We start from the raw sequence: 12,419 nt of genomic DNA on the forward strand, positions 1-12,419 counted from the left end.
AGCAGAGCTTGGTTTAAGATATGACCCATTAAACTTCTCAAAAAACAATAGAAAACAAAGGATTTCTTAACACTTTTACCAAATTTCTTACTACCTTGCAAACAAGCGACAGGGACATGTAATATATCATTGTAAAGCTTATTTTGAGGTGAATTTGCCTGTCCATTATCTCAAAAAGTGAAAACGCTGACATTACAGCTCTTTTGTAGTGGATAGTCACAAATATAGTTTTACGGGAATGTTGGTGTTATGCGAGATTAGTAACAACTTGACAGCCTATAGCCACATGCACAAGGATGTGAATTGACACTCCAGCTGATATTTTCATATCTGTGTTGTAGAATAGGGCAGGAAACACTGTTTTCCCAACATTTTCAGACATTTTGGTTATGATTGTGTGTTATTATACTTGGGGATAGCACAGATGCCGAGATCTTTTAAGATCTTAAAAGTGCTATAAGTGAATCTCACAGGTGCAGAATTGTCCTCTCAAAATGTTAACATATCTGTACCACCCATTGTAGTAAAAAGTTGGAATCTGCTATGTTTCCATCATGAAGGGGAATATTAATAGTGCAGGTCTCAGAGCTAATTTGGCATGTACTCAACCTTTGATTTTATGCAGATTTTTATGATATTACTCACAGGGCTGCATAGAATCTGGACTTGCATATCTGTGCTTCCATGTGCCTGTCTCCCCAATATTCTGATGATTCCATCCTTTTCAGGAGGTTAAAAAATGTTGACAGGCATGAGAGGGATATTATAGGCTATGCAACTCTCTTAATAGTTGCAATGCAAACATTATTATCAAAGTTGGTAATTCCAATTTTTTATATAATTTTTTTTTCTCTCTGTTTTCCTTTGCAGGTGTTGTTGCTTTTTCAAGAGGAAAAAGAAGAAGCGTGTGAATTTGAGAAAATAGAAACTGCTTTATGATCTGAGGCCAGTCTTTGCATTATTCTGTCCACAGACAAAGAATACTACAACACCAACTTGCACTGTGCTGAGAAAAACCAATGAAAGAGACACTGTGTTTTACTTGATGTGGTGAAAACTGGTGCTTTCATAACGTCATTATATATGAGCAATGAGTGTGTGAGTGGGTGGGAAACTGTATAAGAGCGAGTGTGCAAGTGGTTGTGTCACCAAAATCTCTTGTTAAGTGTGTGTATGTCTGGGGACACCTGCAATATTAAATGGTGTGTAAATCTCTTTTTTGTCTTCACCCCCGATCATACCATATCAAACAAGATGTTCTTTTATTTTGGCCGAAAATATCCATTTTAGTAGTGGAGGTGCAGCAACCTGGATCTTGCCCTATAGTGCCCTAAATCTTTTGCCCAAGATGGAATATGGAATTAATTGAAAGTTGTAGGGCACTAGAACAAGATCCATGTTATTGCAGCGGAGGCACTCCACATAAGTATTGGGCTATTCCAGTTGAAATCCTTACACCCCCTATGGAAAACATGCTGGTAATCTTCCACACAGGGAGTGTGTATTTCAAATTGGGTTTACCGCAGCGGGTGACTCCCATTTGAAAGCTACACCCCTGTGTGGTAGGTTAAGGTCATGTCTTCCATAGGGGGTGTGAATTTCAACTGGATTAGCCCATTATAGCGGTAACTCTGGTTATGTACCCTTTCACCTTTTTCGTGCGGAGATTTCACAGTTGATACCATACCTTTAGCTGCCTAATCAGGGCTGAGAATAAAGGAGAGTTTGATGGGACGATAAGAAGCAACCATCATTTATAAATGTACGCCAGTAGCCACGCATGAAATATACAAAGTCCATGCTGGATCCATCATTATTCCAACTGTGAATACACCGTTCAATTTTGAAGCACAAAAATTTAAGTTTTGCCTTGTATCCTTAATAAACATTTAGCGACTGTATTTTCTTTTGCAATTGCATAAATTCTTTTGCCATTTTTTTATCTCAAATCGGTTTAAATCACAATTTATGAAAATCTGTCTAGCTTAACTGTACTTTTTATACCATTCACAATATATGTGAGATTTGTCATTAGAATATGGGGGTAGAATAGAGGTACAAATGCTGTCAGGTTTTTGCCATCATAATGCTGAATTCATCCGAGTCACTATTACAATATACTTTCCATGGTACGAGCTGCTCTGGGTGGTATGTTGTTCAGTTGTAACAGCTGGTGGTATGTACCATAGTGCCAAATTGAACTACTCTAATTTTTAGGATTAAAAAATATTATCAAGTTCTGCCAAATGAAACAGCTCAATCCTAATCATTCATTTAGTCCTAAATGGAAATAAAAAGAAAAAGTTCACTATATTACTAATTTCTTGAAAAAAGAGCCAAAAACATGCATTTTCGGCATGTTTTCTGACAATCGAGTCACAAAAATCAAATACCAGCAACTGCAATTCACTCACCTAGGTCTGATGAGCTGCTATGGATGCCATGTTGTCCAGTTGCATCAGGTGAAACTACTGCATTCCTGGTTTATAAGATGGCCCGACCTGAGACTAAACACTGTCAGCTTCTATTCTATCAGTGCTAGAACCAAGATTCTTCTAGTCAAAAGGTGTGTGCAAGAAACCATTTTGACGACTGCATCACATACTTTGGCATCTCTAAAGGCAACCATGTATGATTTTTATTATCAATTAGCCTTTTTGAGATATGGCGGACACAATAGGATAGCGCTGCACGAAGTGGGTAAAGTCTTTTGAATTTCCAGGGTTAGTACCCAGATTGAAGACTGCCCTCCTTTAGTGTACGCCATACTTGGAAAAGGCTCATTGTTGTATTTCAGGTTATTTTATATTTCAGCATGCTTCTTTCTTTTATGAATGGACATGAGATTGTAATATTGTGATAATACCTCAAAATTAATATATGAAGTTAATTTTACAATTAATTTTAATTTTACAGTTTTATTATTGTCAACGCAATTTGATGATAATAATAAAACAAAATCACACAAGGCAGCCTTTTGAGATACGACAGTATGTGATACAGACGACTATTTGATTCGAGCATAATAATCAGTTTTGATTCACACAAATCGGAGCAAGAATCAATTGTTGATCTTACATAAATTCTAAACCCCCTAAATATCTTCAAAACCTGTCACTCAAACACATGCATTATATACCAATAAAATGTTGGTATGAAAATAAAAGTTGGAAATTATAAGCGTAACTTTTTAAATGCATAAGATCAGCTGTTTCATAACAACAGGGTACTTGGCAAATAATATAATAATTTTCTAATTTCCCAAAGAACAATTTGAATTTGGTAATTAATAAAATGTGAATGGGAAGGTAATTACATGATATTTTGTAATATCTAAATGACAATTGCACTTTTTAGTCAGAAAATAGCTTCTTTTTTTGTTTATTGTTGTCTTTTTAACATTAAAGACAGAATTTTGGGGTGCTACCTTTGGCGCTCTTGGTGTTCAGATTTTTGACTGTCCAATATGTGACATGATCTGGTCCATGGGGGCCAAAGGCGGCAAATTTGAAATTGAGATAATGGCAAAAATATGGAGAAAAACAATAAAATACATAAGAAAATACACATCACAAAACTTCAGAACCAAGTATGCTAGAACTTTGGTATTTTCAGTATATGATAGCCAAATGTTACTACAAAATAATAATTATAGTAACTCAATTTTCAAAAATGCCTCCTTTGGCCCCCATGGAGCAGATTGTGTCATATATTGGCAGGTATACAACAACACTCTTTGTACTCAACAAGACTGCATTGATCACTTCAGTCATATGTACCTTGATCTATATATTGGAATTTATGTACACATAGAGTTGAGTGATCAAAGTACTGTAAGATATTGTCTATACATAATGAATATCAGAATCATTTCCAGTAAGCTTGAGATATCGGTTCAAAGTTCACCAAAATGTGCTAATTCATGGGTGGTCTCATCAGGTTTTGATATTTCTCCATTTCAGTTGCAAGGCCTCTTAATATCTTAATATAATTTTATGACTAAATTGGTTTAGTGCTTGTGAATATGTTATTATTATGGTATGTGTATATACATGGATTTGATAAAGCATTTGCAGATTTGAACCAATGACAAGTATTATTGTGCAAAACTAAGAGACTGGAGAGTGAGTGAAAATACTGTGCCTATGTATGTGTGGGAATGTGTGGTTTGCCACGAGGCACAGTTGTTGGTCCCTTGTGTGCTTGAACTGTGTTATATTATTATAATACTGGTGTCTCATACCAGGTATGCACATCAGCTGCATCTTGAGTTGACTGAACCTGTAACTTCTAACAGTTTGTAATTGATGATGAACAGTAGCTGTGTGCTTATCAATCAGTAATAAAATGAAGTACAGGGGAAAAACAAGAAGAACTGTCCAATTCACACATGTAATTTATTCAAGAGATTCACATACTAAAAAGGGCCTGGCAAATGGTGGCCATCTTAGTGACAATCCTTGAGTAGTCATGTAATGAACAATTGTGTAAAAACAAAAACTTACCGTAGGAATACCCAACCAGTCTTCCCAGATGTATAAACATCCTGTTGGTTGACTTGTTCTTCTTGGAAATTAAAGATGTCACTTGTGGAGTGCCGCAGGGTGGTATTCTGGGCCCACCAGAGAGAATAACACTCCATACATAACATGCATACACCTGTGAAACAACAGTTCTTACGAGGATCGACTTCCTTGTATCAGGCTCTTGGAACCCATGCAGGGGGTCGGAAACCTTTCCCAAATGACCCTACCAGATGATAACTTTTTTTGGAAATGGTTTACTGCCTTTAATTCAGCCAATTACATGGATGGAGTAGTCAGCGGGTCATTATGCTTCCATCAACATAGCAACTGTATGGTGTGTGGCAGACACAAATCCAGTTACCAGTGGAACACAACTCTTCATGATGAAGCACCATCTTAAATCCGAGGCACTTTTTGGTCTCACACATTTAGTGAGACAAATTTTAGAGAAGAAATAAGTTGATACAGCTTCAGAGAGCAGCAGAAGTGCGTACATATTATATGTTATAACATTTGTAATACTGATATTGTATCTTTACCAGCACTCTGCAAATTTATAATGAATCAGTGCAAACAACATAATATGTTCAAAAAATGTGCAACGTGAAACTGTATTATCATTGTCACAATATTGCCTCAAATAGTTTGTTTTTTTTGACTGCAAAGCTTCATTATTGTTACTTAATGTTTTTTTAATTATTATTATTATTACGACACAGAAAAGATGAAAACCAGGATTGAACATTATCAGGAACTGGATTCTCAAAGCTGTGTTGGGAGTGTCTTACATTATAAGAGGGATTTGCCGATGAGCTATTGAAAGTATGCATTTCCCAGCATATATATGTAAAACTTCAATCAGACCCCACCCCCTTGTATCTAGTGAAGACCATGTTTTCTCAAAGACTTAACCCTATGAGAACTACCTGCCTATTGGTCAAAAAGAAGTTTTCATTATTAATTGGTCCAATCGGCGACATTGTTAGAACAATTTCACCATGCAAAAAAATTGGGGTGCATTATTTTGCAAAGCTCCATTCTGATTGGTGATTAAAGTGAAGATATCACATAATTGACCAATCAGAAGCAATGTTAGATCGGCAGGTAGTGCTCAGAGGGTTAAACACGTCACAAGTGCCTGAACCTATCAAGAGTCTCCACATTCTAAAAGCTTTAAGATTGGTTGTGGGACTTATGATTGGTTTAAGTGCTTGTGTTGCACAGTAAGTCTTTGAAAACATCCCCACATGCATACTAATATTCTTTGAGCCAACTGCCATGTTACTATTGTGCTTTTTGATACGATCTAGTTGTCATTGGTTTGTGCTGTCTATTTTCTGTAATTTATGTGGAATGTTATGTTATATATTTTGATTTATACATTTAATTGTTTGACAATGTTTTCTATAATATAAAAACTATATATCCCTATTTTAGATAAAACATGGTCTCTATAATATTTACTACAATGTTTTGACATGGCTGGACAAACCAAAGAGTATTAGAATGCATAATGAATCAGCATGACCTGTGCTCACAAGACAGTATGCTGGTTTCACGGGGTTTATGCTAGACAAGTGTGTTCTCAGTAGGATTTGTGCAGGGGTTTGCCACTCTGCACAAGGATGCATAAGTGCACAACACAGTCTCCTTGTACGGATTTGAACCGATGAGGTCAAGTCTATACCGGTGCGCAACCTTGATCAATAAATCCGAGTGTTTCTTGGAACTTCATTGGGTCTCCATACCTGTGTCCGGGACCTACATGTATGCTTAGGGGCAAAGAGGGCAAGTCTTGCAGTTGAAGCAGAATTGTAACTCGCAAAGATTCTGTGATGGTCGGTAAATTTAAAGTTGGTGGAAATCAATGTTAAATTTAGATCAGCATAAGGACCCCTTAGTTCAGTTCAGTTCAGATTTATATTATGTGAATAAATCTGAACTGAACTGAACTAAGGGGTCCAAAGTCCAACATCTCTTTTATTGAGCCCTGAAAAGGAACAATTCCACTATATTTTGGTGTTATGGATCACTTTTGGAACCCAGTGTTGTCAAGAAATACCCAGGTAAATGAGAGCAAAAAATACATGAGCATACTACAGACACAGCCATTGAGAGTTAATGGCATTGTTACCTAACCAATTCCCAGTGTTCAAATCCCGGTTTTCTATGACAGGCTGATTGTTAAATACCACAAACACTGTAGAAACACACTAACACTGTAGAATCATACAGATAGTGTGTTTCTACATGAGCATACTACAGACACAGCCATTGAGAGTTAATAGTGTTGTTACCTGACCAATTCCCAGTGTTCAAATCCTGGTTTTCTGTTACAGGCTGATTGTTAAATACTACAAACACTGTAGAAACACACTGTGTAGAAACATACAGTTAGTGTGTTTCTACAGGAGATTGTAAAACAATAACCAGATTAAAATTGGTATCCCTTGTATTTGACAGTTGGCTGGTTTAAAATATACCGAGCAGCAATGGTTTTGTTTGCTTGAGCAGAACGAGTGTAGAGAGAGAGAGTGAACTAAATATGTACATTTGAATTTTTTTCTTTGTATTTTGTTATTTCCATTTTTTGACGATAAAAAGAATGTAATTGATTAATTTTCTGATTTAAATATATTGAGGAATTCTAGCCATATTGTATATGTGGTTTTGTTACTTGATTATTATAAAACCAAGTATATCTCAAAAATGTTCTCAAGAAAATTTTCACAAGTAGCCAGTTCCTATTTATGAAGCATGCGAAGGCTAGAACGGAGGATGTCAAAAACCGGTTATTTAAAAAACTGAGTCTGTGAGAGAACAACTGTGTGTTGGCGTAGTTTATCAGGAACCCTGGGTTCAGTTATGTAAGTGTTTAAGTTTATCTTTCATTTTTTTTTGTATAAAACGAGAGAAATACACACCAACTTTTTCATTCCAAACTGTACATTCTTTGTGCAAAGTCAGTGGTATGTTTACACTAAAAAAATATCATTGTATAAAGTTTACATAGTGTAAAAAAGAGAAAAAACTAGAAAAAATCTCAAGTCACATCACATGATTTTTAGTGGAACTTTTATTTTGGCTCAGCTATGGAGCCCACCTTTATTAATTGCAGTGCATGTAAATTATTCAGGGTAACTTCATCCTGTCCACTTGTATAATGATAATAGTTTGTACTTAACTGAAACAATTAATATTAATGAGGTTTGAACTATGACCCTAGCAAACAGTAGAGGGCAATGGTTCTTATTTTGTTGGAAATATGAACCGAGGGATACTTTATTTCTGGCTAAATAAGGAATAAAGAAAATGTCGACTGATAAGTTGCAAAATGTGATAATAATGTGATATGATGCAAATATTTATGGGCTAAAATATTTATGGGCTAAAATATTTTTTCAATTGTAGACCATTCTTATAACTGGCACTTTCCTGCCGTTGATGGGGTGAATACTGAATATCGATATCACATATTATAAAAAGAATATTACAAAAGAATGAAAGCAAGGTCAAAAAGGGTATCGCATGATTGCATTGTTTCCGTTACTCGCTTTCGTTATTTAATGATATGTGACATCGATGTTCACCCCATTAACGGCGGGAAAGTGCCTATTACATGTACAAGAATGGTCTATTAGAAGGAAGTAACTATACTCTGTCCACCTGTTGTTCAAAATACCCTGTTATATTTGCTGGCAACTTGCAGCTCAGATGGTGATGATGTAATCACAAGGGCATGAAGCAGTATCTTCTGTAATTATCAGGTTGGATAGAGTATAATTTATAAACATAATGAAAAACATAGATAAAAAGACTAAATCGCGTCTGACGTCAGGGCAAAGTCGCACCGTGATTGGTTGCAGACCTGCGCAGTACGGCATTTTCTGTCTAGTTGTCAGAATTTCAGACGTGAACTAGTCTTTTTATCTCTGTCTTTCATTATAGCATCATATTTTACACTTAAGCAATGTATCTTCCTATGGCACAGTTCAGTAACCTTGTGAACTTTGACCTCTGACCTTGAGAAGGTGTAACTCACTGGTTTAACTTAATTCTGATGTTCTGCATTCACATATAATGGTTACCTGCAGACTATGAATTAACACAAACCTTTTTCAATTAAAAAAGGATTGCAGGGGAAAAGTTCACTCTGTGAGTGAACTATGCACATTATGAGATGTGTGTGCATGACCAGTGTTTCTAGATGTTAACAGGATACCTGCTGGATTGGTATATTGTCAACATTTACACCTGCACTGTTTTGACGAGTTTCCTAGGAGAAGGGAGAAAGTTATTGCTATGTGTTTGTGAATATGCCATGTTTGTGTTCTACTTAAATTATATTAATTGCTGATGTAATGGCTGACATGACAGAATGATATTGAATATCATATTATTGGCATTTTAAAGCTTTCCTGTGAATTGTCGAAGATCACTAAACTTCTGTTTATTTTGCATCTTTAAAGCAAACAATTTGTGATATAAATCACACGTCTTCAAGCACATTATGTAGCCAATAAAAAGTATTTAAGTTATCTGGTATGGGACTGATGTGCATCATCAGGTTTTATTTTTGTTTTGGGGGAGCGTTCTTAATGATTGTCCCACTGACAGTCACAAGAAATAACACACACAAATTATGAAAACCTAACAAATTACTGCCAGTAGATTTACAACGAACAAGATGCTTTGAAACTTTTGATAACTTCCAATCGCATTTATTCAAATTGCAAACAAACACCAACCCATTCAAGATCAAAATTTGCTGATCGTATGGTGAAATAATCTGTAGGTACATTATGTCTCCTTCTATGAGACACACACATTGCTGATTCACCCTTCTCTGCTGTAATCCTTCAGAATCAACCTGTTGTGTAATTACATGGTATTAAACTGGTGTGAGGACTTCCCCTGAGGGATTATGCAGCATGCATATTAAAGCTGTACAATTCCTCAGTGAAGTTCCTACAGTTAACAAGATAATAACCATGAAATGCTTCTAAAGAGCAGAGTGATTTCTAAGTGGACATTTACATTAGTAAGTCAAATTACAACAGCACTTTTTCAAGTTTAAGCAGTAGCTATGCACTGAAGTTCACTTGCAGTGGTTAATTTACATAAAGTCTAAAAACTGTCCCCGTTCTTAATTTATGAAATTACAGTGAAATAACCATGCATTTGACTGGTCCACTTGAAATCCATTCATCCATGTAAGACAGGACCATGATCTCTCACACAGGGGGTGAAGATTTCAAATGGGAGTTAACCATTCAGTTAACTCCATTTGAAATTCACACTCCCTGTGTGGATGATTAAGGTTTTGTCTTCCAGAGGGTGTATGGATTTCAACTGAAATAGCCCCTATTGATAAAGTGCAATCAACCCATTACTAATGGCTTTTGGAATATTTTTGGTGAACACAAGATTGAAATTTAGTATTGGCCTATACATGGAACAGATAGAGACAATGTTATGATATGAATTCATTTCAAACAGGCTGGTTTTGATTGTTTTGTTTTTTAATGCCCGTATCATACTTGCAGTAGCATTAAGTGACAAAAAGGATGCTAGCGATCAAACGCTGGTAGTACCCATGACGCTAGCTACTAGTGTTTCAATCATGCTAGGCCATTCTAGCGAGTTCTTACCGATATATCGGCAATGGATTCCAAGGGCTCAATTTCGTTACATTTTCAGTGAATTAAAATTGATTCTTAAGACTTATCTGACAAAAGTGAGAATCAACTGAACATCTCAACTTACTGTGTGCAGAATGGGTATAATTTGGAGAGATTCAATTCTGATTATAGCAAACTAAGTTAAGGAGAATTGTTGCAAGTATCGATTTTCTGATTTTCATTGAATTAAAGGCCCTGTGCTTTTATGATCAAGTGACGCACTTGTTGCAACCGCTTATGATATGAGCAAAGTTTAGATTCTAACTTTACATTGCACTATATCCTTGAGCTTAAAAACATGCCTTTTTTGTCTATATTTACTACTTTCTATTGTTTCTTTTGCATGTACAATGTTTTATTTCATTTTGGCTTTCCTGTACCGTGATATAGGGAGGAAAGTTAACTAAAAGATGAAACAGCTCCCAGAGTTGTGTTGATAAATCAGATGGAAAGCTATGAATACTAGTACAGTTATCAAAACTTTTTCTAACCATGTTAGTCTACCAATAAAGCAGTACAAAACTGACGTAGGTGATGTGATCAAGCTAAATCAGTCGGAAATATTTTCAGTATTGCCAAACAAAGGCAATTGTTGCCTATTGTTGTGGAAACACTTCAATATTCAATGGGGTTTTCTGCAAATGTAGCTTTACAAATGATTGATACAATCATGTAGAAAACTGAAAATTAAATGTGACCAACTTCAGACTGATTTTGCTTGATCACAACACACATCAGTATTGGGCTATTCCATTTAAAATCCACACTACCCCTGTGGAAGATTTGGGAAATATCTTCCACAGGGGGAGTATGAATTTCAAATGGAATGAGCACATTAGCAACTCCATTTGAAACTCACCCTCCCTCTGGAAGATTCAGGTTGAATCTTTCTCAGAGGGTGTGTGAAATTCAAATAGAACTGCCTAATGTGTTCATTCCATTTGAAATTGATACTCCTTCTGTGAAAGATATTTACCAAATCTTTCACAGGGGGAGTGTGGATTTTAAATGGAATGGCACATTGCCACGCAGACATGCTAATACTGTTGCATCAGGTTTTGGATGGTGTATGTTCATTTCCCCCAGTATAAACATGTTTATTGGCAGTAATTATGGGGTTCATTTGATTCTGGTTCACATGGTGTGAATCTATTGAATGTCTAAATGGAATTTTTTTATTTAGTTGAATTGAAATTAGTTTTTGAATAACAATTGTGATTTAGGAAGACCTGCATAGGTTTTGTTTGTAAAGGAGCACTCCGACTTGCATTTTTTTCAAGTTGTTTGCAATTTTAGTATTTTGGTGTACAGGATACATCTTCCAAAAAGTTTCAAATACGAGTCTTATTTCCACTTCCAGCACAGGTTCAGCTGGTGTTGAATTGTAAACTATATTTGAAATCTATAATGAATTATAATAATTGGGTAAACTGAAATTTTGAAACTTCAGTTAGGTGTATGGCTCTTCACAATTTTACAATTAATTGCAAGTTTCTTTTTCAAGTTCAAGTCAAGTGGCTCCTTGGAAGTACTTTCCTGGAATTATGAATTTGTTGTTTATGTTGAAACTTATATTATTTCAGTGAATATTAAGTTATTTGGGTGGGTTCCTTATTATTTTTTCAACTGCGTTTACATGTTTACAGACAGAACCCAATGATATTAAATTGGCATCAAGATTTAAATATAGAAAATAAATGTATATACATATGAAATCATTGATTTGTGTACGATTCATTTCTTTGTGTGATCTTGACTGGTTTTATCAAGGGGGTGAGTATTAAAAAGCTTTCAACTTGTTGCAAGTAACTCTTTGTGATGTTACAGGTATAAGTTTCCATAGCATAAGTTCACAGTGGGTTTATGTAAAATCCCATGACCATATGTGACGTAACAATCAACATGTGCCCAGTGGCGTAACTAGGGGAAAAAATATTGAACCCATTTGGCATGCATGAGCATGATTGCAATTTATTTTAATATCATAATGCCGATGCCATTCCCACACCCCTGCGTCTAAGATATTCTCGGGTGGGGGGTAGGGGCACCAATTTTGTTTCTTGCCTCAGGCGCTACCAACCCTAGTTATGCCACTGCATATGCCCGTTAGGCTAGTACAGTTGAAATCCATACACTCATATGGAAGACATGACCTTGATCTCCCACACAGTGTGAATTTCAAATGGAGTGACCCATTCGGGTAAACCTGTTT

The 12,419-nt window shown here is 35.8% G+C and overlaps 1 protein-coding gene across 2 annotated transcripts in view; it reads left to right on the forward strand.

The window, feature by feature from the left end:
* The window catches only part of LOC140158926 (casein kinase I-like), a 105,777-nt gene extending 102,040 nt beyond the window's left edge, over positions 1–3,737 (forward strand). For both annotated transcript variants that reach the window (XM_072182202.1, XM_072182203.1), the window contains exon 12: positions 871–3,737. In XM_072182202.1, coding sequence (XP_072038303.1) covers positions 871–925 — 55 coding nt within the window. In that variant the 3' untranslated portion in view covers positions 926–3,737. The remainder of the gene's footprint in view (positions 1–870) is intronic.
* The last annotated feature ends 8,682 nt before the right edge of the window (positions 3,738–12,419 follow it).

The sequence above is a fragment of the Amphiura filiformis genome, chromosome 8, assembly GCF_039555335.1.
Source record: "Amphiura filiformis chromosome 8, Afil_fr2py, whole genome shotgun sequence".
Lineage (NCBI taxonomy): Eukaryota > Metazoa > Echinodermata > Ophiuroidea > Amphilepidida > Amphiuridae > Amphiura > Amphiura filiformis.